This window comes from Lepisosteus oculatus, chromosome 5, assembly GCF_040954835.1.
Source record: "Lepisosteus oculatus isolate fLepOcu1 chromosome 5, fLepOcu1.hap2, whole genome shotgun sequence".
Lineage (NCBI taxonomy): Eukaryota > Metazoa > Chordata > Actinopteri > Semionotiformes > Lepisosteidae > Lepisosteus > Lepisosteus oculatus.
In genome coordinates, this window is record NC_090700.1 from 21,358,658 (window position 1) to 21,386,538 (window position 27,881).

At 36.0% G+C, this 27,881-nt stretch overlaps 1 protein-coding gene across 13 annotated transcripts in view; it reads left to right on the forward strand.

Annotated features, from left to right (window-relative positions):
* robo2 (roundabout, axon guidance receptor, homolog 2 (Drosophila)) overlaps positions 1 to 27,881 on the forward strand; it is a 618,934-nt gene that overhangs the window by 284,309 nt on the left and 306,744 nt on the right. Inside the window, exon 1 of one of the 13 annotated variants that reach the window (XM_015341927.2) lies at positions 4,996 to 5,739. The exons of the other annotated variants lie outside the window; for them this stretch is intronic. Coding sequence (XP_015197413.2) covers positions 5,685 to 5,739 — 55 coding nt within the window. The 5' untranslated portion in view covers positions 4,996 to 5,684. Of the gene's footprint in view, positions 1 to 4,995; positions 5,740 to 27,881 lie in introns of those variants that run through there. 13 annotated transcript variants of the gene reach the window in all.

Below are 27,881 nucleotides of genomic sequence, written 5' to 3' on the forward strand. Positions count from 1 at the left end.
GCCAGGCTATTGAAGAGAGCTGAATGGTATTTGGTTCCAGAAGTTTCTGCCTGTATTCACCAGGCTGCTGTTCACTAGGGTGCAGTGGGGTTCACTGTGATCCTTTGAGATGAATCCACTAATCGTGTTTACTCTGGTCCAAGAAAATCTCAAGCAATGTGGGTCATTCCAAAAAGTAACCAAGCAGGGCAGTGCTTACTTCATTTTTCCAGGTCAGGATCTTATCTGATTATTAATGATTATAATAAAGGGGCATTTCAAGTATATCGTCCCATAGATACATGCTATGTAGGGAAACTGTGGTCAGATAGCATTTATTTTTTAACAATAAAAGAGTACAGCTGAAAAGGCTTTGCTTTAAGCATAAATCCTGAACTTAAATGTATAATTGAAACTTTTTGTTTCACCCTCATTCATTTTCATTTTAGGATTTTGTTTTGCATATACTGTATACACAATGTATATACATATATGTATACACAAAACACTTGAGACTTAACACCCAGTAGTTTTACATCTCTTTCCTTTCTTTTCAGTTACAATTACATTATCGTCATTCACAATGGCAGTCTATTACTTTTGATGTTTTTGAGATTCTTTCCCTAGGGTGAGAAGTTATTCCTAATTTAAGTAAACTGAAAGTACAGGATTTCCTCTGGATGGGACAATGTCCTCCTTAGTTTACCTGCTCCTGCAATGCTGGAAAAGTTTAAACAACTTGATTTGTAGGAGTGGTAAAGGTAAAGCACCATGCTCAGGGAGCCAACAGCAGCACTTGTATTGAAAACTAAAATCCACAACCCCTGAATTTAGAGTTCTGACCATTGCTCCACACTGCCCCCTCACTTGTTTTGTCTTGTACCATCAATATTTCTCATAACTTTACCTTTTGATTTTAATGTCATATATATATATAAATAATCCATCAATACACACTTTCAGTAAAACTGATGACACTTTAATTTTTTGTTGAATATTGTGTTAGTTCTGTAAATTGTAAAAAAAAATGAACACATGTATTGGTCAGTGATGATAAAGCATAAAGACTTCTATCCACTGAGTGACTGAGAGATGAAAGAGCTTTTTATAACTTATAACTACCCTGAGAGAAAATCACCTGCATATTTTTACTTTTCAAACAACAAATCATCTCTTAAAAAAAGAGCAAAATACAGTAAATATTGGTATGTGCATTCTAAAAGGGATCAAATGTAGATTCAGAAATAAAAGCAAATTCTTCCTTTAAACTTACAAAGGAAGACATTACAGAACAGCTTTTGGCAAGTAAAATCTCATTTCCATCTTGCATACTTTACAGCCACAAACCTGTCTGTAATTTAGCAATTCCTCCAAGCTGGCTATTGATGCTTTTAAAATGAACTGTGCTTAAAATAGTGATTCCACGCCAATAGAATTAACACATTACTCTCACCCTTTTACTGTAACATTTCATTACTTCAATTTCCAGGGAAGCTACTTTTGGAAAATAAATACAGCTTTACATGATGTCCCAGATGGGGTGTTTAGAAACCAAATGTGTAGTAATTTACAAACCTTTCAAAACTAATTAATGTAACAGCCATTGTCACCTCTCTATTACCAACAAGGGTGAAAAATGTAAAAAAATAAAATTGCTTTCCTGCTGTCTATCAATATTGCCTGTCTAAATGACCTTCTATCACTGTCCATCATTAAAAACATAGCTGTGTCACAATACAGGTGTTTTTTCACAACTGTTTTTTGTTTTATTTTGCATGGACAATGCCATGAGCATTACAATAATAACGTATAAGCACTACAGATATAGCTCTGAACAATGTCTTTCATATTCTGCACTTCAGTTGCTCTGACAATTTCTGATATGTATGTATGGAGCAATGTAGCAGTGTGACCAGAACCTGTAAAACAAATATGATATGAGTTTTTTCCAACAAAGGCTTTCTTCTTGCCACCCTTCCGTACAAGTGTGAGATATTGATGTCTCATGCACAGATTCTCCCATCATGGAGGACTGTAACTCCTTTAGAGTTGCCATAGGTCTCTTGGTGGCCTCCCTTACTATGGCTCTTCTTGCCCGGACACTCAGTTTTGGAGGACACACAGTTCTGGGCAGATTCACAGTTGTTCGATATTTTCTCACCTTTTAAATTATGGACTTCACTGTGCTTCAGGGTATATTCAATGCCTTGGAAATGTTCTTATATCCTTCCCCGACTGGTATTTTTCAAGAAACTTTGGGGTCTGCTTGGAATGTCCCTTGGTCTTCATGGCGTAGTGTTTCCTTGGAAATGCACTAATTGGGGAAACTCCCAGACAGAGGTGTATTTATTCTGATATCATATGAAACACCTCAACAGCACAGAGGTGGACTCCAGTCAAGTAATAATGTGACTTGGAGAAGAGAGTTGGTTATTTCAGAGGTAATTTAGGTTTGTCAAATCAAGGGAGCGAATACTTATGCATTCAATTATTTTCTGATTTTTATTTTATTATTAATTTAATAAAATGTCTGGATTTGTTTTTCACTTTGACATTATAGAGTACTTTGTGTTGATGAGTGGCAAATATCTCAGTTAAATACATCATGGTTCCATGCTGTAACACAATAAAATGTAAAAAAAAGTCCATGGGGGGTGAATACTTTTGCAAGGCACTGTAAATTTCTGCTCATTTATACAGCTGGGCATGCTTCTTGTACTTCACTCGAGTACAACAGTAGAGCTACACATGGGTTTTGGCCCCACAACTTTTGGGGCTTTTTTTGGGGACCCAGGGGCAGTGCGGTGGCTCTGTGGCTAAGGATCTGCGCCTGTGGCTGGAAGGTTGCTGGTTTGTATCCAACAGCTGGCACAGGAATCCTACTCTGTTGGGTCCCTGAGCAAGGCCCTTAACCTTCACTGCTCCAGGGGTGCTGTATAAATGACTGACCCTTTGCTCTGACCCCAAGCTTCTCTCCCTGTCTGTGTGTCTCATGGAGAGCAAATTGGGGTACTGTATGTGAAAAGACAAATTCCTAATACAAGAAATTATATATGGCCAATAAAATGATCTTATCTGTTCTGTTATGTGTCTGGATGCCCTACAACTATTCCTTTTTAAATTTTCTTGCATTAAAGCTTGTAGTCATGATTCCTTGAAGTACCAAATAAAATTCACACAACCTTATCTGCAGATTAAAAAAACAAAAAAAACATAAATTGAAAATTAACATAGAAAATGCCATGTTTACATAAGATTTTCAACCTTTTGCTATGACAAACCTAAATTAATGTAGGTGCACAAAATAATCTTAGTAAACTAGCCAATTAATTAACCTGTGTCTTTTGTGCAATAATAGTGTTTATCATAATTTTACAATAAATGCACCTATCCCTGCAAGGTCCTCCAACTTTGGGGGAACCTTTTGGTCTAAATGCAAGGCGTTACATCCGAAACCCAATATCTATCATTCAATCACCACTATCTATGCTATCAAACATGTTGGTAGCAGAATTATGTTATAGTTCTGTTTTCATCAGCTGAGATTGGAAAGCTTAACAATACTGATAGGAACATAAATGGAACAAAGTACTGGCAAATCTCACAGAAAAACTTGCTTTGAACGGAACACTGAGATAAAAAAACACGTATCTACAGTACAATGACCCAAAGAACAAGACCAAACTACACTGGAGTGGAGTAAGAATAAGAAAGTGAATGTCCTTGGATTGCTCAAAGTTTTTACTTGAATACTATTGAGAATCTGTGAAAAAACCTTGAAAACAGTTGTCCATAAGTGAGCTCCAAGCAATTTGAGAGAGCCGTCTGCCAAGAACAATGGCAAATAAACGAACCAGCTTAGTATACAAAGTTTGTGTAAACTTACCCAAGAATACTGAAATTATTTGTAATTTCTGACAAAAGTTGGTTCCACCAAATATTAAGATTATGGCTCTGTATACTTATGCAATCAACGTACTTATTTTGTTTAATTTTGAACTGAACTATAACATCTTATTCTTCAAAACCTCCATTTTCAGAGGTTTCCATTTTTTTCAGAGGCACACCATGGGAATTGTCTGAATTCTTTTGCCAGTGCAGAAGGTACAGTACACTATTAAACACTTCTGGCGGTTCTGTCGGTTTTATATCACCACATGCAGACATGCAGCAATGTAGCCAGTAGGGGGGAGTAAAAGCTTGCTAGATTATTAACATCCTGAATCGAATGGAAGTGTTGCCTCTCGCAGCCAGTGGACGGGTTCTCGTCAGCGGCTCAGACATCAAACAGTTTACAGCGGTCCTGTGATCAGTACACAGAATCACACCGGCCAAGAGCGCCCAGTGCTTTCATCTGGGCATCCATCGCAATTCAGTTGCTCTCGTCCCTTTCCGTCACTTTGAAGTAATAATACATTTACATGTTTAAATATTTGTTCATTTTTTTTTGCTATTGTCTATTTTCAGTCATGTGGTGTAGTATTTGTGCCTGTTAAATGACTTCTTAAAACAAGCTACAAAACCAAATTCACAACCTGTAGTTGATGATTTTTAAATACCCAGTTATACAGTTCTTCTCTGTGTACCTCGCCGCTGTAGGCTGCATGTTTTGATTGTATTGTTTTAAGAGCGCCATAATTAAAAGTGTCTTCACACCAGCGCTGCTGTAGCCTCTTAACCGTTGTTCTTTAACGTGGTAATAATCTCCCTTATTTCATTGTCCCAGCAAAGAGAAATAATGCGACACACAGTTCTGTGATACTTATCTTTAAAACGTTTTAGCGCAGATTCTACCTCGGTGTTTGCCTTCACGTAACTTTTGATAAAAGCAGTTCTCTACAACACTAGCCTTAAGAACTGTCACCGTCGCTCTTCGAAATAAATATTTCCTTCGCTTTTTTGCTTCCCTTAGTATTACGGCTTTGCCTGCCAACACCCCTTCACCCCCTCCTCCCTCGACTTTTCTCTCTCTCCTCCCCCTTCAAGTTCTTTTTTGGTTGGTGTGTCATTTGGAGCTGGAGCCCAGCATGAGTGCGCATATTGGCAGTGGTAGTGTTAGTGTTTCAGAGACGGGGAAGGGTAGGAAAGCTCTCTGTTAAACTAACAACTACATCCACTTACCACTGACTGTATATTTACAGTACTTAAGCACACTGGATTAACAGCCCTTCTTCAGATTCACATTATAGGTTAAAAAAAACAAGTGTAGGAGCCCGTGAAGAAAGTATCAGTAATTGTATCATTTTAATCATATGCACTGAGACACTGGATATCGCTTGTACTCGGAAAAAACATTGCTTAGGTGATCGTGAGGGATAAACGGTTCTAAAAGGAATTAATTGCCAGTTCCGAAAATGTGTTTTTACTGAGGGATCAACCTTGGGATTGCGGTGGATTTTTCCTAAAGAACAGAAAAGCCCAAATGCAAAGGAAACTTGGCTGGCAAGATGCTGGGATAAGGATGCTGGATTGCTTATGAAATCTCAGTGACTGGAGTTTTCTTAACGTGCAGATGGATCTGTTTCTCTCAGTATAGAGGTCCTGAAAATGCTATTATGAATCAACCTCGCATTTCTGCTTTAAGACTGAGTTCAGTCAATAACTACGAACAATACTAAATACAGATTTTCTCCCCTTTTTTCGTCCCATTTACATGATAATCAATCCAGGATTTGTGTGCGACTTGGTTGTTGTACTATGCTAGAATGGGTCTGCTAGTTCACATCCTTATCTCTGGATTACTGTATTTTCAAGTGAACGGTAAGTTTTGAGAAACATTTCGATTTGTCTTATGTTCATATGATTTCAGCGGGTTTATTGCAGATTGACCTCGTTTCGTGATGGGAGCTTCTATTTAACAGTAATATCAAAATGTTGTTATATTTTTATTAGTTTAAATTGAAACAGGGAGACAACACTGCGGTATTGCTTGCACGTGAAGTTAAACGAATTGCAGAGCTGTGTTCTGCGTCTAGCATTGTAAGTTTTGAAACTGTATTTGGGCTCTATTTAAACTGTTTCATATCCAGCAAGTTTTGATTTATGGCACCAGTATGTTTTGGCAACTATGGGTGTCACGTAATTTAATGTTTCTTGCTGAAAATGTAATACGTTACATCCATAGTACAGCCACATTTGCGTGTGCGGCAATCTAGCCCTTAAATTAGCATTAACTATTGCGCCTAATGGAAAGTTTTATGAACTGAGTTTAGGGACTTTTAAAAAATGTAAAAAGGAGCACAAAGCAGATCTAAGTCTTAAGTTTTATATTTGTCTGCGTGCTTTGTCGTTTCGTCATTGATTTGTCTTTTATTGCTTGCTGCCATAAAAAGCTGTCTTTGTATGATTACTGTAGGATGTGAGATTCTGCTGATCCCAGTAGGTGAATACTGTATGTGTCCAGGGACGATTCCATGGCAATCTTTTAGCGTATGCATGAGTTAAGCCTCGGTGGTAGCCTAAACTTTGGACAACTTCGTAGACTCAGAGACTTAGAATTTTCTGGGATGATAACAATATTAATAATAACACATTAAAAAATTGATTGGAAATACAGTATTTGCTAGGCTGTTCCTGTTCACCTTAAAATTCAGAATACATATACTGTATATATATTATATATATACAATATTATATATACTGTATATGTCTGTGTGTAGGCTATAGTATATACTACCACGAATAAGGGACATTTAGGACTATTATTAAGGACAAACAAAAAACACACATATTGGATGTCCTTCGAAAGTTGTCTCAAATCGTATTCAGTCATGTTTTTATCTCTTAGTTTTGAGAGATGACTCCAAGGGACTTTAGGATAATGAGTCTGCCATTACCCATTTTAATCCCAAAAGAAGGGAAAGGGGTCACTGTGAGAAGCATTAATGATCCATTAACTCACCTTAATTGTCTGGATAAGCCACTCCTAAGGACATGCACTTTATGAAATTGATTAAATAGATTCCAATTTATATTTAGTAATAGATCAGTACGTTAAACGCCATTTGGGATGTCATTTTGTGTGACTATGATAAGTTCAATTATCTTTAAAAAATACATTGGCTTGTCCTCAAACTTACCTGCTTGGGCGACTTGACTGAGATATTTAACAAAGGCAAAGGTAAAACAAGCAGATAAGGAGAGTAGTCAGCGTGAAAACAGTGAAAGAGCTGAGCGGAATCGCCAGGGCGAATCCGAGAGAGCGCACTTGCGGAATGTAATTAATGTCCGGGGATGTTCAGAGGTGTGTGAAACAAATGCAATTAACGAGCTTGCTGCAATGATAGAAGCAAGAGATAATGTATTCTTCTTGCTAGGGAAGAGCATAAATATGAATTCCTACAGAAAAAAAGCAAATTTTAAACTAACTCACGCTAGAGGCTAATTGAATGAACCGTATTACTGTGCTTTTTCAGTTTCATAAAGACGATTATATTGTTCATCGTCATCTGCAATAATACATTCAGATAGAAATAAAACGAAAGTCTTGTTTTCGATTGTCGTAGACGTCATATAGACATGATATAGAATACGTTTATTTTTTAGAATTGATTAAGAAAATAAGTATCTTCCATTACCTACTAACGTTAAAAATACAAAATGTAACATCACCCAAGTTCACACCAGAAATTTTAAATACTTCAAGAACTCTGAGCAAAGACAGGTCACTACCATCTAATGCTTTCAAAGTCATGCAGCTATCCTTATGTTGCATGTGCTACAGTACGTAATAGTAATGTGTATCTTTCAGCAGCGTTAGATATTAATATTAATCGGCGTGGTAGATTATTCTGGTAGTCTTTAGTATCAAAGTCAAGAGTAACAGTATTGCATAATTGAATAGTAAATTTCTGTCAAATAAATCTAATAAAAAACTATTACTGAAATTTGACATCAGGCACAGTAAAGCATTTTGTTAATTTGTGAACTAAATTAACAGGCGGCAGAGCTGGTTTACACCTATGTGGATAGTCAGAGCATGATGAGTGCCGCGACTGTTGCTCATTAGCTTTGTCATTTGAGCTCACCAGACGCCAAAAAACAAACACAAAAACAAAACGTGTATGGTTGTAATTTTTTAGTATCTCATCAAAACTAAATTGCACTTTTGCTACCGATATCATGGTATCGTGGATATCCATTCTGGGGCTGTTTATATGGAAACATGTGTTGTTTATTATGTATGAAATGGATTGCAAACACAACCACTGTCAGCGGAACTATCAGAATCTGAATACACACATTTCAGGACAACAACTGTATGAAAACAACATTTATAGTATGTACACAGATAATCTACCATAGAAAAGTATGGTGTTCTGTATTTGCTTTGGATAAACCAACACAATGAAACAGGTCAAACCTGAAACAAAAAATTGCCATGGTATGGAAATGGTGTGATTTTCAAAACTATGTCTAGTTTCATTTTCAACCATACAGTAATTATCACTTGGTGTCCTAAATATATAAAAGCATTACACTCCCAGTAAGAGTACAATGTGTAAAGCTTATTTTCCATGTGAACATAAAATCATATTTCCATTAACGTAAATAGATAGGTATTAGATTTCTCTTGGAATGCTCCATGTGATTTGCAGTAATACTGCAGTTTTGTGCAGCACTGTAATACTGTTTTGAAAAAAACAAAAACAATTAACTGTGATATTTAAAAACAAAAGATTTTCCATTGTGCTCTAAAGCTCCATGAATGATAGGTGCGAGTGGAGATCCCTGTGTACTGCTGTGAAATTGTCTAGAGTTAAGAGTCAGTTGTAAGAAGTGTCTTAATCATGGTTCACCCCACAATCACCAATCTCTAGGGCTGTCATTGAGAGCCGCCTCCTTGTCCTTAAGCCTCTTAAATAGGTACTTTGCTACCTGAAGTGGATATGGTCTATTGCCAGGTAATCTGCAAAGATGTGATCCAAGTGTCCAGTACCCTCTGATTTTGTTTAATACAATTTAATACTTTCTGCAGAAAAATAGCATTGCTTTCTTGTTGGTTTAGTCTTAAACTAGAGTTTGTTTATTATAGTCATAAGGCTAAACAGTCACACTAAAAGTTCACATTAGTCTGAACCTCATTTCCATAGCACTGAGTGGGTACTGATTGTTTTAAAGTTGAGGTGCAAAGCAGGGCTTTGTGAAAGAATAAATTGACTTGGCATGTTGACACTCGCAGAGAGCAATTTTGTAGTCTTGTTTTCCAGACCTGAATTAAGCGACTTTTCTTTTATGAATACTGTAAATGCTCTGTGAAGTCTAGGCTTCTTGGTCCTTTGCAAGATATAACCATTTCTCTACTGCCCAGCCACTGGTTGCTAGGTGAAAGCAAAGGCATTGCTGAAGAGAGAGGGGCAAATCGCAGTGTGATCCATGAATCATGGCCTGAATCAATCCTGACCACTTTGTTCTAACTTTTTTCCCCATAAGTACTTTTGTTTTCCCTAATGCCAGGCCTTTGAAAGGTCCTCTGTACATCCTTAAAATGGGAGGAGCTGCTGCTAAGAGTCCACTTAAGAGGACAAAAAGATCTGGAGTCGCATTCATGGGGCCACATTAGTGACAAAGACAGGCTCAATGAATGGTATCAGTCAGCAGCATTTAAAACCTAATGATTAATACCTTCTGCTCTTTGGTGGGGTTTAGGCAGGCAAAGGAGGTTTCCCTCTTAATCTGCTGATTTGCCAAGCAGTTTGTAGTACTCTGGAAAAAGAGGGAGTGTCTCCTAGGATGTCAAGTTTGCTTTTGCTGTTTTCCTCAAGCAGGTTGCATCCTTGTGCTAGCTGAAGGCACAACATCAAGGTTGCAGTTCATTTTATTTTGGGTAAATTGCCTTGGAAGACAATAAATCAGTATTTACTTGCAGGGACTTTACAGTATACACTTTTACTATTGCAATTAGATATTTTAATCACTTCAGTGGTACAGGAAGGTACAAGACTATTGATAGAAGACATAACTTTTTTTCCTCAGTGATATGGTATAACTGTTCTGTGTTTTATATGTTGAAATAAAACAAAAAAGCTTTTCTTGGTACCATGTCATGTTAGTCCATTCATATTCTGCACTCACATTATTGTATAATATATAATTCACATATATTGTGCTACTATTCATATATGTACTGTATATATCATATAATTCTTATATACTGTATATATATACACAGGCACATCTACTGTAGCACCAAAAGAAACATACCATTCTGTACCAGTATTCTTTAAGGAAAATAAAGCCTTGATGAAATTAGCCATATTTTGGATATTGATTACATTTTTTGGATGGACATTGATTAATGGATCATTAATGACTGACCAAGATACATTCAAATTATGCTGTTGTATAAGCCCTGAATCACTGCATTATTAAGAGTGTAGATTGGGCACAGGTGATAAGGTGATTTAACGTGCTAAATTCCACAGTAAAAAATAGTGAAACAAACTAGCATGTTCCACATATTAAGAGATCACCACCATCAAAATGTTCGGTGGACTTGATAGCAGTGGAGAGAAGTCTTTAGCCATGAATCAAGGTTTTGTACAGAGCAACTCATTGGATAGCAAGTGTAGCACAGATGTACAGAACAATCCACTAATTGTGATAAGTGTGATAGTGCAGCAGTGTAGAGTAAGTTAGGAACTGAACTTATAGAGGTTGATGGCCAGCAAACTGCATGAAGCTACTGTATATTGACAAAAGTTTTTCATTTGTTTCTGATTATAAGTTGAAGGTTCTTTGGATGTACATTTTTGTTGCATTTGTAACTACGAGTTAAAAGTCTTTTGATACTCATTTTATATGTACATTCATTCACATTCCTTTAATATGGTATTTGATATGCAGTTGTTTGGTTCTAAACAATATGGAGGAATTAAAAGTTATTATATTTTGTTTCACCATGCATTCAGTTTCACCTGCCAGCACGAAATACATGTTGACATTTGTGTAATTAACTTATACCACTGTGTTTGATTAAATACATGTGGAGAGTTTTAGTAAATCCTTACTTGGTGTTTTATTGAATAATTAGCTCTGCTTTGATAACACAATTAGAAACGTCATTCCTGTGATGGGTAGTGCGTGCCTAATGCAATTGAACCTAATGCAATATTTCAGATACCGGAATTCCTTGTTTGTATGTAGTGTGTTTATTCTAGTCATTTCATGTTTGTGTAGAACCACTTGTGGGATTGTAGCCTCCAAAATACATTGCTGCACATAATTTGACCTTCTACCTGGGACTTTGTAATTTCAACTGAAATTCTTGTTATGTACAGACTGAATGAACTAGCTCTAAGTTTGTTCATGGTGTACCCATTTTCAGCAGGCAAAAAGTTGTATAGCTTGTATATTTTTAACTGCACTGACATATAGGAACATAGTAGTGTGCTTAATGGAGTATTTGAAGACTGTTGTATTTTTTAAAGTTAAACACACTAGTTTGGAATGGAGTGTAAAACAGTTGCTATGACAGATCTAGGTGTTGCTTGTTCCCCTAGTCACTTGACATGGAAACAGTGCTATAAGAAACCATAAGAAGCATTTGGCTTTTTTTTTTACTAAGTAATTAAAAAACATCAGCCAGCCTTCTTGAACAATCAGGGTGAAAATGTAAGTCTAACCTTAACCATACTTAAAATGAATTATGTGTCTAAATATATGTTAGCTTTCAATCCAATCATAAACCTAGAGGAGTCTCAGTCTTTGAGACCAAAAGACAGTTAGCTGAGCACTTTGTGGAACATGTATGAAACATTCAAATTAATGCCATACCATTACCAGTTGCCCAATACTTCAGTAATGTTAATTATACTGTTGAAGTCCACCAAATGTGAAGCATGTCAGTGTAATTGAACACATGCTTCCCACAAACAAAAAGTACAAGAACTGACCTTCACGATGGGGGCTTTTGAATATACATATACTGTACATGTACACATATATGAATTTAAGAAATTAATATTTTGGTTATTTGGTTTTCTCATGAATGTATTTGTTTTTATGTTTGACTTTATGATTTATGCCACATAGTTCAATTATAGTTACCTGATTGCATAACAATATAGAATAACATGTATTTCAAGACTGATTATATTGGCAATTTTGCAAATGCCACAAAACCCTGTTACACAAGTATGTTGTGCATCTCATTCTATTATATTTCTTTTTTTTTTGAGACAGAGAGGTATCTTTCATTAGAGTGCATTTCTTTATTCCTGCTCAGAATGACTCATCTCTGTCAGAATTTAAAAGTGTGGGAATGCTTGTCTTGATGAAAACATAATCATAAATTTGAACAGTGTCCTTCTGTTTCTTCCTTATCCTTCAGAAAGCATGTGTTTCTGGTGAGCTTTTCTTTAGACTACTATACATACTGTACTATACATACTATGCATTTAAATTTGATCTACAGTATATGGTAAAGTTGTACAATTTATCCAGTACTGTGAAGAAAGCACACCCTGAAGCTGATCTAGAAAAAAATGTTTTAGTGTCTATTAAATGTTATAACAACTATGGAGTAGATATAAAAATCATTCAAAAGTTATACAATATTTTTTGAGTATGCATTATTTCTTAAATAAATTTATAATAGGAAGCTCATAACATTTCTAGTTTCCTGCTTGTTGAGATGATTGTAAACTCTCAAGTGTTATAGCTCAATGAGGGTGCAAGAGATGTCTAGGAAGACATGTTCAATCACCATGAAAATGTCTCTACAAAGAACTGTGCGATGTTTAGGAGCCTTAACCAGTACCAATAATATTTTATTTCTGTTATGATAGTTATGATAGTTTTTTGATGTCACATATTTTTAAATAATGTTTTTTGACTCTCTGGCCTTTCATTGCATTTGGACTTAGACGACAAAGTTTATGAGGGTGGTGAAGATGTGCTGATATACAGTATTGTACAAGTTTCTAATTACTTCTAATTAGCTTAAAACCATTACAAAGTAATGTCCCTGCTCTTCAGTTTAATAAGCAGCAAAATATTTCTTAGAGCATTAGTTCAGTATTCAAATGAATGAGTGCCAGGAATGTATTATATTATTGGTTCCAAATCCTGGTCCTAGAGGACAACACAGTTGATGGTTTTCTTAGTTGCTTAATTACTTAATTAAAGCCTTAATTGAACTAACAAGTTGTTTGTTTGGAATATTTGCAAGTTTATTTTTCTACTCAGATGCCTGACATTTTATTTGACCTATGCAGGAGTTAAAATTCAACTTCCAGTATGTGTAAGCACTGTAAACATGAATTAATGTTTACTCACTTAAGGATTCAATTGTGGAACTGAGAGCTTGTCTGGCTTAAAAATAGCTATTGTGTGATGTTTCAGGACCATGATTGGGGATCCTAGGATTATAATATGCCAGAACAAGAAGAGCTTCTTGTTGCTAATCAACACCACATTTTGTCCAAAAGGCATTCAGATTTTGCTATGTCAAGGGTCCAGGTAATGGAAATGGGATGTCCTGGACCTTAAGCACCATTTGATCATGTGAGTCATGTGAGTTCTTGCAGTATTAGTGAGGTGGGTTTGTGCATTTACACTATAACTAAAGACTATGGTAGCCAATTTTGCTGTCGGAAAGACTCAGTCTCACAAAACTTGTACTGTATATACTGTATCTTTAGGATGAAGTATGTGCCATGTATGAAAGGTTTAAGGGCGGTACGGAGGGACAGCAGTTAGCAGCTAGGGTTTCCTCCAGGTTCTACAGTTTGCTCCAACAGTCCAAAGAGATTCTGGTAGGTTAGTTGGTTTATGGGAAAACTGGCCCTGGCTGAGTGAAGTTCTCTCACTTATCTGAGCAGCACCACAAACAGGAGTCCTCATTACCAGTACCTGCATGGAAATCTCACTGCAGCATTTTACATGAAAGCGTCTTAATGCCTTACCGCCATCATAAAATAAAAATGTTATGCATTTCCTGTGGTTGCATGTTATCAACAATATTTTTTTTAAAAGATTGGATAATACATAAATGAGGACAGAAGCATACTGTACCTGTCATTTTTGTGTGTCTGTGTCTAGGCAACAAGAAAGACAGGTATTAATACTACAGACTAGTGACTGGCACATGCATATGACATTCAAAGTATTTAATACTGAGTAGGGATGTGCTAATACTGGTAAGATGTGTACTTCTTATATTTTTTTATAAAATAGTTTTTTTTTTCATTTGTATTACTTAAAGTTTATCAAGCTTACAGTTCCTACTATTTCCACACAGAAAGAAGTCAAGAGACATCATCTTTTCCTTTATTGTATTTTTTATGTGAGTCTAGGGTCTAGGTTCGGTCTCCAGTTATACAATGTGATTTGAAATAGCACTACAGATGTATGTATATTTTACATTCTTGTAGCCCTCAAGAGTTTTCACTAACCACTTCTTAAAAGCATAAGTGAAAAAGAACTACCAGAACAGTACACCATAGGGAAACAGACGGCAAAGCACATGTATCATAACAATAACAACAAAAAGGCAGCCGTGAACTTTCATGCACTGCCTGCTGAGAAAAATAAACAAAGTACAGATTGTGATGCTCAAAGGCAAGCACTTGTAGAATCAAGCTGTTTCTGTTAACTTTCTGTGAGGGTCCATCCAATAGATAGCTATAAACGGCAGAAAAAAATGTAAAGCTTTGTTCATAAATTGTTTTCAGACCATAGTGGTATTGTTGTTATTATCTCCCTTTCTATGTCATTGGGTCCAGATTAACATTTGGGCCTCCTGCACAATCAGATGATTCTGCTGCTCCTGCCTTTCATCTGATTGGTTGTCGCTTGGCAGTCTCCAAGCAGCAGGGTGTAATCGCTGAGCTGATAAACACAGGCAGACAAAATAAGGTTGGAGGGCCAGATTGATGGGAATCTCTGCAGTTTTTCTTCTGCTTGTTTATTAGTTTGTACCAGTAAGAAAGAGCATAAACACCATCTTGCTAATTCATTTTCACAGCTTCAGTTAAATTTATGTTTGCCAAACTTGTTAAACAGTTTAAACTCCTTTTTTTGTTTTATTGAGAAAAAAGTAGATAAAATACATAAGCTTCATTTCTTTACATTTTAAAATGCAGCATGTGGTTTTCTAACATTTAAACTGCTAACTAATTACAATAATACTGATTTTCATTCAAAATCCCATTCCAGAAGGGATCAGGTCTAGCATTTCTTAGCTTTGTTGATCTCACTTCATCATGATAAATTACTGAAATGTTACTGTTGTCCATTTGTGCTTTTCTGAATATAAGAACAAATAAAAAATTAAAACAAAGAAATATAGCTCTGTTTCATGTCTCTTAGAAAACCTTTATCTCTGAAATATAAACTTCTAAAACTTTTGGGATTATTGGCATTAGAATCATTCTTAGTATACAGGACACCATAGTGGCAATATCACCGGCACTGCTGCTTTTCAGCTAAGGGTCCTGGTTTGAATAAACTTATAATAATAATAATAATAATAATTGCTTACACTTATATAGCGCTTTTCTGGACACTCCGCTCAAAGCACTTTACAGGTAATGGGGACTCCTCTCCACCACCACCAATGGTTATTATGAATTATGAAGCCTGCATGTTCTATCAATGTTTGTGTGGATTTTCATCAGGTTCTCTGTTTTCTGCCTACCACTGAAAAACATGTCTTGTTTTGTTTAGTCATTCTGAATTGTCCCTTTCTGTCCAGGCCTGCCACCAAGGTGAAATATTGTTATTCAGCACAACACCCTCTGCTGCAGCGAGAGGCTCTGGCTTATTGGGACCCTTACCAGGATAAGCAGTTTATAATTAATTTACTTTTGTGGTTTTACATAAGGCTGCACTTATTTACTTTTCAAGTTCTTTTGAGCAGTGATTTCAAGACTATAAAATATGTGTTCATTACTGTTTATCGTTTCACATATTTGATGAGGTACTAAGGTTCATGTCTTTTTTTCTCTACTTAGGCACAGATTAAACCGAAATTTTGACATGACATTTACAAATTACAGTCCGGGTAGTTTATTTTTAATTTTTCCCAGAGACTTCCTGTTTGTTTGCACTACAAACCATTCACTGTTGGTGCATTCATTTCAATTGTGTTTTATTGTCTGATTGTCTGATTAATGATGAAGTGGTAGCTTTGGAAGAGTAACCACATAAAATAATTTAAGCAAGAGACAACAGTGAGTCTCATAAAGGAAGATGTTTTATTTTTTCTCTTAAAAATGTCTATAGATTTGTATACTGAAAAAAAGGCCAGCAACACAATGTTGTTTCAAGGTTATTAATTTCAACAACATACCGATTACAGGCCTGGACTTACATCAATGTGCTGATGTTTCAGTTTATTTATAGAAAGATTCTTCTTAGGCCACCAGATATACCTTCTTTTCAAGATACAAAGAAATCACTGCAACATTATTCCTTAGCAATATTGCACTTTGTGCTGTAGTTGTCTATAGGATTAAGCAGTTGACCTCACATTCCAAACCCCATTCCACTGACAGAGATGCTGCAGAGTAAGAAAAAAAAGTTAGGAAAAACTGTTCAACTTGATGGATGTTTGTTTTCATAACCTCCAAAGTAGATTTCTTATTATTCTTATGATTCTCTGTGGATTTTCTTGTTTGAATATGGCACTATTGATATCCTTGCCAAAGTTTAAAACTTGCCTTACAGTATTGGTTATGTCCACAAACGGATGTGCTAATGTAATTCTTCCTCAGGGAGCTCTAAAGCCTCGGTCACCTCAGAATCAAAGGACATAGCTATAGGATTATTCATTCAATCATTCTTTAAAAATATATTGCGTTGATAAAACCCTACTACATCACTGATTTAAAAGGAAAAATGCTACACCCTGGTTTCGATAGTTTTAATTTCAAGGCAGAGTATCACCATACTCTTCATACTTAAGCATCTTCATAGTACCCCATAAACCAGTTGAATACACTCTTACCAGTTAAATCTACATATTGAAAGTCCACATAAGAGGTGAATGTTTGGACCAGCTTTAACTATATGTGTGAGAGATTGGGGTTCTCCCAGTTGTAGTAGTTCTCTTAGTTAAGCATTCGTTTAATGCTATGTTTAAAACTAGTTCAATATGAGAAGGCATGTCTGATTACTTAAAAACCCATTTCAAAGAAGGCTGTTGTTTTTCCCACATTCTTGTCATTGTAATATGTGGTATCCAGATCCTAAAGAACAGTATTACAGGAGATGGAAAACAGCTGAATACCATGGCTGGTAATACTAAACTGTGTGTCTTGCTTTTTGCTGGAATCCTCCATTGTCACAAAGCATTTTTGCAGTGAAATAAAGACCTCTGGAGACCTGCTTGGTCTCTTTACAGTTTCCAATGACAATCATGTCAGAAAAGAGTGGGAAAAGCCATGAAGGGAAAAATCACTAATGGTTGGACTAGTAACCCCTCCCTGGGTATGAAAATGTCAGAATTGTTCTTGATCTCTGGGACCAGTCATCTTGGAGGGCAAGAAAAGCTTTTTACTAAAAGGGATGTGTGTCATTTAGTCAAGATTAAGATAGTGGTAATGCATGGTAAAGTAGGTCTCCTCAGTGAATACAATTTTCAATGTTACATTGGTCTTAATGGATCATCTTTGCTGACATTTGTTTTTGCTTCCTGCTTCACTATAATTAACTGCCCTACCAGTCCGGCTTTCCCTCTGGGGTTGATTAATTAAGACACATCATCAAGAACCATCCCAAGCAAAAAGCATTGCCCTCCACAGTAATTGTATACCTCTCAGTATTTGTTGCCTGTGTTCTTTCAGGTATTTTCATTAAAGCCCATAGTATTGGAAACAACATATTATTCTCTGATAATGAATACTGCTGGCAAAGTTTTATGGCCTGAAAGTTGGTCAATAAATGCAACTCCTCATCAAGATTAGATCTGCCCTGCGTTACTGCAATAAATGTGTACAATGAAGAGGGACTGCAGTCATCAGTGTTTAATGTCAAGGTAACTTGGATCTTGAGGACTGAAAAATACTAATAAAAAGTTGTGATGCACTACTGTTTTGAAATCTTTGCTCTTATGCAATGTCCATTGATTTTATTTTATTTTCATTTTGCAAATAGCCTGCTCCAAATGGGATGTTTACTTGTTTGTGGTGGAAATGGAAATTATTATGTAATAATTCCCACTGACTGAATCAGCCAACTGCTCAGTAAGCTTTGTATTTAGAGTCTTATTTTCTCACATGGGCAGAAGTTAGTAAATGGAGTATGTTGACATTTTAGTAAGGCAGCTGATGACAGGAATTAATTATCCAAATCTGCATGGCCAGTGCTTCTCCTTTATGTATTGCATGTGAACTTAATTTCATCATGTTTCAGTCTAGTGCCACCACAATCTCCTCCCCATAGTCTGTCCTTTAACTTAATAAAGTGTCTCAGGAAATAAGAATTTAATAAATCTCACAGTGTACATGCTTTTCCAGACTGAAGAAATGTATTTTTTAGAAGGCTTAAGCAAATTTAATTTATTTGTTTCATTTTTTTGAGGCAGAATATCATTTTATAAGGTCAGTGGTCAGTTTTGAACACAGTGTTGTAAAGAGGTAGATTTGGGGACAGTTTACCCCACGTATGTGGCTTATGATGATTTGTTTTGTAGAAACATCTGTCTTTCACAATATATTTCTCTCGCACAGCAAATAAATATCATAGGTTTTTATACTTGTGTGTCTGTGTTTTACCTTGACATGCCTGACATTTGAAGATGGGGTTTTGAGACAATTGGGACGATAGCGAGGAGCTGACAGAATGCAAAGGAGGATTATGATAATTTTTTGATGAATGAAATAATGATACTGAGTGAGTGGGTAACAGAGTGAGTTCTATTATTTTAGTACTGCCAGAATCTAGATCATTGATATAAATCATGAAAAGCAGTAGTTCTAATATAGATCCCTGTAATACTCAAATAATTGCATTACCCCAGTTAGAAAATTTACCATTAAATTGTATTCTGTATTCTATTAACTAATTATCAATGCCCACATTTATCAAGTGCACACATTTCTCCAAATGGCCTCTGTTCGTAATTTGAGAATAAATCTTTTATTAGACGTTTTATTAAAGTCCTACTGAATATGTAAATATACCATTTTAGTCCATTACTAAAAGTGCTTGTTGAAAAGACTGTAACAAGTTATAATTGGCAAAATCTGGACTTTTGTACCATTTAATATTTATTTTTGTTTTAACATAATTATTTTGCTATATTGATTGTATATATAGTGTATTGATTTTTGAGTTGTATTTATCCTGAATTGCTGAAAAAAATATTAATCTGGTTTCTAGAACAAGCCATTTATTGTTCCACATTCAGTGTGCTCATCAATAAAAGAAGTTTAAGGGAAGAATTACAACAATATAGAGAGAATTACAGCGGTGTTTTATTGAACTGTTTAGAGCCACTGGTACCTGTAAACTCAGTGTGTATTTTAACATTGCTACAGAGCATTCAGATAATCTGCGAAAGCTTCCTGCTAGCCCATAGACTGTTGGTTTAATTAAATATTGCATTTATGTGAAGCAATGACAACCCAAACATTAAAATGATCATCTCCCCAAGGTCAGGATGGTGGTGTGTGTTTCTAAACTAAATGGAAGTGAAGTTTCAATAGAAACAAATCTAAATTGAAACATGTAGATAGAGGTTGTACTGAAATAGGTGATCTGTGAAAATGTTAAAGGAAACAGCACTTACTGTATAGGTGGACAAGGAACATTATCTTTACTCTGTTAAAGACCATCTGAGCAAGACCACTATTTTGTTGCATCTATTCTGTTGTAGCATCTCTATAAATTGGCTCCATTACTCTGCTCTCCTTCCCACTGATCGCTGATGTGTGGTGAGCGTTCTGGCGCACTATGCCTGCCGTCGCATCATCCAGGTGGATGCTGCACATTGGTGGTGGTGGAGGGGAGTCCCCATTACCTGTAAAGCGCTTTGAGTGGAGTGTCCAGAAAAGTGCTATATAAGTGTAAGCAATTAATATTAATAATTAATCTCACAATTAACCTGTTACCATATAGCTCTGACTTTTAATGTATTATCATTAATGTGATAAGCAAATTAGACTCCCCTGCTAATGTTTGACAGACTCTTTCAGCCTATGATAGTGAACTTTTTTTCTTATTATTATTTTAATTATCAATATAATGCATTATAATGTTTTCCTTGACTGAGAACAAAGGCATCTGACCTAGGTAAATACTTCAGTTCACAAAGGCATGTATTACTGTGACAGACAATTCACTGAGCAGTTCTGAATAAGGTCCAGGGCATTATGCGGGAAAGAAATCAAATATTTAAATGTTATATAATACAAATTAAACATGTAACAAACAACATATCATTACGTTTTTTTATTTTTTCCTCTCTGTATCTTTCCCTTTAATTCATTAAGACGTTTAGAGAAGACTGGGATAGCCAAGTATTTAAAAAAAAGATTGGAAACTTGTTCAAACAGCACAAGACAACTGATGTTATCTGTGTTAGAACACAGGTAGGGCGTGCACATATACTGTATATACTTTCAAGTATGTGACTCTATTCCAAGCTTCAATTTTAAATCTAACGTTTAAAAAACAGAGCAACAAGAGAAAAGCAGAAAAGCAACGGGACATAAATTGCTTAGCTTTTGTCATTTATCATATACTGACTTATCTCCTTTCAACTTGAAGAGGTGTGCCCCTGAAGAGCAGTCTTTTTAAGGGGTTTAACCATGTATTAGATACAGAAGTCCCTCTACAAACTACTGGCTGTAAATCAAAATAGTTCACATTTACTTCACGAAAGAACAGCATTCTCCAGCAGCATTGCATTAGAATTCAGACTTGTAAATAATAGTTTAACATCAGATTTAAAGCGGAAACATTTATTTAGGATTTGCATTTCTGATCTTAGACATGCCAGCTGTATATTTTGCACATTTACATGTTACCTGTTCTGGTGCACGACCCTGAGATCATACTGTACATGGTTGCCTTTAAGTGCTGAAGCACATGAATCAGTCAGTTTTCACGCTTAATTTGCACTCTTTAAGCCCCCTCGTTCTCAACGAAGACTCTCATTCGTGCTTATATGTGAGAGAGATGATGGGGGCAGGAATGCCACAGGCTCAGTCTGTCCTTGGCAGTACTGTGTTTTAGTCAGCAGATTAAACAGTGCATGGTGAAAGGGGGTGGCAGTCACAGAAGGGGTGCATTTGAAAGTGTGGTACTGTCTGCCACAATGTGCGCCTACCTTGTCACTGGGCTGATTCAGAATCCCATGGTAGCAGACAAGTGGCCATTGCTACAGCTGATTCTTAGCCTTTTGACTGGGGAAGGTCTTCATGCTTGAGTAGGCAGTGCATTGGAAATCATTTGATCTGCATCACACAGTTCAGTGTCTCCAATTGAGCTCTGGCAGCGGTGGTTTAAGAAAAAGGATAGGAGAGGCAGGCTTTGAAGATGCTTTTGCTGATCATCAAGGAGAAAAATGAGAAAGAAGAAACCCTCATCAACACAGATACTCCCTTTCCAGCTGCTGCTTGCTAAAATGTTTTTTCTTTCTTTTTTTATTTCAAATCAGCACTATCAGTTCTTGCTTTGACAGGCTGTGTTGTGAAGAATAAGATAACATCACATCCTGTCGATGAGAGCAGATAGCAAGCGGCAGAAAAAAAAAACATTTGAAAATGTTAGGTATGTGTATGAGCCCATTAAATAACAATCTGATCTTCTGTTCCCGTTAGATTTTTTTTTCCTAAATAGAACAAAAGAAGGTAGTCAGGAAATAATTAGAATAAACCAAGGGTGGAAATCTAGGGTTATTGTTAATATGAAAACATAACACATGTGTAATTCAGTACAGTATACAGGTGCATTCACATTTCAAAGGGGCTACAGGCAATATCGTGCGAGTCCGGGACCTGCAAGCGCCTGGTCCCGTTAAGGTTTTTATCTCTGTTCCTATTCCTGTTCCCTGTCCGTCGGTTCCGACCCAGCCTTCGTGGTTTTAATTCCTTGTTTTGATGGATCTCCTGGTTTTGGACTTACCCATTTGTTTGGATACTCTCTAAGGATTACTCTTTTGGACTGTTCGCCTCGGCCACACCTCCCCTGTGCACCAGCGCACCTTGGACACGCCCCCCTGTCTTCAGCCCCGTATTCCTGCATGACGTTTCCCCAGTGTTTCCCCACTTCTTCGGATTGTGTCGTCCGCATAGGGTCCGGAAAGAACTGTTCGTTACATTAGGGGGGTTAAAGTTTTTATTCAGTCTTTGTGGAGACAATTATACATTATGGTGACCACTGAGGTGCACCTCAGATTTTCTGTTCACGGTGCCAGTCTTTCTCAGGTAATTAGCTGCAACTTTGTTCAACAGTTTTATTTGCCTTCTGTGGCTATTAAATAACAGACTGTTTGTGTCCCCTGTGGTACTGACACTGACCACAAGAGTGTCTTACAAATTAAATTTATATTTAATTTGGATCAAGTAATAGGTTTATTCCATGAATTCCATTCTCTTCTTTTTTTCAGCATGGAATAAACCTGTCACTTGCTCCTTTAAAGCCTACGCATGCTGACGCAGCTACCCACCTGAACTACTATATTTAATTTGTATACGTTTGTTTTGTAATTAACCAGAAACCATTTAAAATAAATATATAATTATTTCTTAATAACCTTGATTATAACCACTTTTGTCTTTTTGTTTTAGTCTACTTTATGTTGGAATGTAGTCTTAATTATGCATAGTGGGTAAAATTTGGGCTTATACTATTACTACTACTACTAATAATAATATTCATGTTTTATTTAATTTTTTTGGTGATGGATATTTAGAGCAATCCTTTCTAACAATAGGAGTTAACAAGAAATACAACTGTTTTGTAAATGTGAATCAAATATGTAGCCAAAAATCTGTACAATTAATTTAAATGCAAATACTTTTTTTCTGTTTTCAAAGCATTTATAGGCTTATACTAAGACTCCTTTTAAAATATTATTTTATAAAGAGATAATCATAACGGAAACTCATTTGATACAAAGTTTGGTGAAAATGTTTTGGAGAAAATTATTTAATTTCGCAGGTTTGTAAATAAATTTGAAAAGTGCATTTAATTTTCATTTGTTTGTCCTAACTGGCACATAGTAGTGTCTGCAAGGACTTTTATTTATTTCTTCTTTTGACGATATCAGATTTTTTCTAGTAAGTAGTACAAAGGTAAAGACATTCATCCTGAGAGAGTGACTACTTTATCACAGTTTACATAGTGACAGCTAGAAGTGGTAGAAACATGTCTTTAAATGAGAGCCTTGTGTGGAGCTGTGCTGAACATGCACAAACACACACACACACACCCTAACTAGAACATGTGATTCAACTGGGTTTCTCAATGAAAATGCTAATTTCACATAATTAATCCCTTGTTCTTGCTTGTCAATGCGAATATTAAGTAACTTCCTTCCAGTGTCATGTGTGCTTGTAGTGCTTTTGTATAGTACTGTTTTCTTGGGAATATATTGGGAAAACATTGATGCTCTCCATGGCCCCACTGAGCCTAATCTGGAATAAGGCTTTAGAACAAATCTAAGAATTTGATTGAGCAATGCAATTTCACTGGCCAATACTGCAGATAAATACAGTAATATTATTTATTAAATTGGTTCTTATTAGTTTTATTAATTTATTCATATTTATTACTTTTATTATTAATGCTTTTATGTTTTGTTTAAGTCCACAAATTACAAACAGTTTTGAAAGCTTTAACGGCTTTACTAGCTAATGATGGTTAGCAATTGTTGTTTAAAAACACCACGCTCTATGTAACCTATATCTGGATATGAGGATGCCTTTCTTGGTTGGAATATTTCAGTCTAATGACACTTGTTTTTAAGTTACAACAGCACATTTTGGGGAAAATTCATGGGGGAGCATTCTTTTTGTCAGTATTGATCAGGATGTGTAGAACTTGTTGAGCTAGTGTTCATGTAATTTCTCTAGGGATGTAATACAAAGTGATTAAAGCATCCCACCTGCTGAAACAAAATCTACTTGTGTGGCCATGATTGGAAATCAAAGAATGGCTAATATTTGTAGAGCCTATGTAGAAATCTTGACTTTTCTTGCTTAACATAAAAAGAAAACTGAAATTTCTTCTTGTGGTATTTATTCATAATAACACGAGAAAGGCTGCAATTTAGCAAGGACATACAATTAATCTGGTGTTTTTTTTGGTGATTTAATAGTTAAATTAATTTAAATTAAATCCAGCCTTTTCTTGAAGGATCCCAGAGTTTAAAATTCATTTTCTTTGAAAGAAACTTTAAGAACTATCATAATGTGAATTCTGCGTTCCTCTTAATGAAAATGAAGTTATACTAAAGTTCCCAGAAAATGAAAAGAAATACAGTGTTTGGAGCAGAGAGCATAGGGCTGGAGGTGCATAATATTTGAATACATATTTGTAAAAATATTAAAATAGTTCTTCTCACATTATAATATAATCTGGGCTGTGCTTTTGCTCACTGCAGACTTGTCAATATAAAATATGAGCTGTATTTTATATTCAGTTTTTTTTATTAAAGGCAGAAGAATCTGATGCCAGAAATGTGCAAAGTAAGACTGCCATTGTTAAAAATCCTGAATTAATCAATGAATCACACCTTGTCCCTAAGGAGCTCCATTTCCACTCATCTTGTCAGAGCTCCTGTAAAATTGTCACTGAAGCCTCTTATTCATGTGCTTTAAATATAACAACAATGGGACACGATGAAAATTTTGTCAGGTATTACTACCGTAAGTGGTCACTAATGTTTAGTGTGGTCGTTTAACCCGAGAACATGTGCCTCTCTGAAGCTCTTAGCTGTAGAATATACAGTTCCACTTTCCATTTGATTAAAAAAAAATTGAAAAAAATATGCTTAATGCCAGTGACTAGGTCCATATTGGGGAGTGATAAAACATTTTTATTATGGCATTTTGCTTAAATCTTGCAAACCTTTAAAGTGCAGTCTAGTATGGGGCATACAGTATATCCTAAATTAATAAAGCATTCTTGTTTTCTAAAAAATTGAAGAATATAGTTTAAATGACTTCAATGTGGAAGCTGAGGATTAATAAAGGAAAAAAGGAAAAAAGAAATGGGAATTGTCCCATATTCACAGGACAATTTTTAGCTATTCATAATCCTTGTCTTTTTTACAGTTAAGATGTATTTCAGAATTGACTGAGGTGCTGACACCTGCTTAGAACACGTTTGATTGAGGGCTGTAGATTATTACATTTTTTGCTTTGGTGTTCATTTATATGAGCATGAAAATTAGAAATAGATAAAATCAGTTCCTCACACCCCACAGCCAAAACATTGTGTGTCTTTTCTTTTCCTTTCAGCATGCAATAAACCTTTACTTGTTCCTTTGCAGATACAGGAAAATCAATGCCTGGCAAAGGCATATACTGTACAGTACTGTATGTTGCATAGAAGCTAAACAATGCTTACAGTAAGAAGGTTATAGAAAGACCACTTACTGTAAAATAGTGTACAGTAAGTAGGAAACTATAAATTGACTTCATGGTCACTTGAGACTGAATGCCATGACGATATAATCCATTAGCCTTTCACTTCTTAATATCAGAGTTCAGAGCTGTCTGGGGTCACTAGTAAGCCGAGCTTGGTGACTAGCCTTGAATGGACAGTAGTTAGCATTGCAAAAAGCACCATTTGTCACATAAAGCCTGGGTGGTATGTTGATGGCACACAGATGTAAATACTTTTTTAAAGAGGGTTATTACTCAAGTCATTTAAACAAAAATTGTTTTTCCTTCTTTCATATCCTGCATGCCTTAGAAAAAAAAAACATTGCCAGTAGTATCCTATAACTCATGGGCTTTCATTTTATTCCTCCCATTCTTGCTCTCTTTCTGGCGCAAAACTGGTATGCAAAGAGGAAGACTAAAAGGCCTCCATCCATGATGAGCTTGTTTCTTTAACAAGAAGGGCACGGCAGAGAGTCACGTACTGCCTGGGCACTCTCCGAGAGAGGCTGTAGGGACCTGATTAGCCTGACGGGGGAGGACAATTGCACAGGCATCTGCTCTGTTAATTTTGAGAGAAAATTTACCAGATGGAGACTCAAGGTTTAAGTGATTAGAAGGCAGTAGATTGGAATACAAATTGGATTAAAAGAAATTAGATTGATATAAATCGAATTGAGTCACAACAGTTTGTGTTGTGCGTACCAAGGGGCAATGGATTATGGGAGAAGCAGATGCTCCAATGAGATAGGAATTAATGTGCCTTTGACACTCCATCTGGGAAGGCCAGAGCACAGAGTACGTCCCTAATCTCACTCTCCATTTATCAATGCCATAATGTTAATTAGTACTTCATTCATTAACTTACTTACAGCAGAATACAAACTCACCCCTTTGCTCCAGCCCTGCTTGAAAATGTTTTGTCTTGCCAAAAAGCTCCAGTATTCATTTAATTCTGCTGTACCAAAGTGTAGTCCCAAGTATCTAAATGGAGCTTCTTACTCCCATCCCTTTTAAAGTCATGTTTTATTGAGGTCACAAGTCTTTCTTAGACTGACTAACTTGGGATTTTAGTGCAGATTCCTTCAACATGTTCTATAAAATGCATTAGAATTATAGTGTGCTTGTATCTAATGCCACTAGAAGGATGGTGAGTAACTGTAATTAATCACCAGGAGTAGTTCAAATTAAAAGAAAGCAAATAATATAAATACTACGTGAAAAAGACTGATCCTCTATAAGTGGGTACAGAGAATTAAACAAATGAAAATAGTATTCCAGCTTTTTTTGTTTTGTTGAAATAGATTGTGACACTACTTAGGTGTGACATTGGTCATGTGACCTAGCTCTGTGCCAAGTCACTTTGGAAAGTGTGGAAGTTTTGTGCTGACTGTACAATCTCTGTTGTGTCCCTCAGGCTTCCTGAGAGCCATCACAGTGTGTATCAAAGGACACAAATTTTCAGTACCACTCACACACTTCATTAGGATTTATGCAGTGAAGAAATATGAGTCGGTAAATTTTTTAGTATAAAAACAATGGTGAAATAATCATGATGCACATTCTGTTTTGTTCCACTAACACAAGGGCATTCCAGTGACTGTTTTAGGGATGTATATATTTTTATAAAGTGGGGAAAAAACACTTGCAACTCCACCAAATAATGTGACAAGGTTTTGAGTTTTTTGCAGTCCAATCGCATGCTTCCTCACAGCAAGAGTACCTTCTATTGTGGCTGCCACAAGGAAAATGGTGAGGGGGATTGAGCTACATATTTCACAGGTTCAATCAGTGCACATTTATTCATTTGGCCGACACTTTTATCTAAAGTGAATTACAATTGCATCTAGTGAAGATGCAAAGTGGGCATATAACAGTAGCATAAAACAACAATAAAACCACAGAAATCAGCATGAAGAGCTGGGAAACTAGTGCATTGACAGGCAGAAAGTAGTGATGTAAAAGCATGGAAATTAAATGAGGGGTTAGATTTCCCAGGCAAACATTTATTATATGAGAGTCTATTATGTGCCTAAGGGTTTGAATATTAAGGGTTTAAACATTTTGGCCAATGAATGTACTTCAAGAAAAGTTCTCAAAGACATCTTTCTTTTGTTAATACTAAACTGCATGCTTTCTCATACTACCTGAAACCCCCAGGGAAAGTAAATTGACTGATCTGTTGGAAGATTTACACAAATGAACAAAACTTAGGAGCTCACATCATCTCTACAATGTTTCATAAATGTAATAGACTACAGGATTGGTGGAAATTGAATAAAAAGGATTAGCAGAATCACAGAAAAAGTCGTGTTAATTTACATAAAAGTCCCTCTTTTTGCT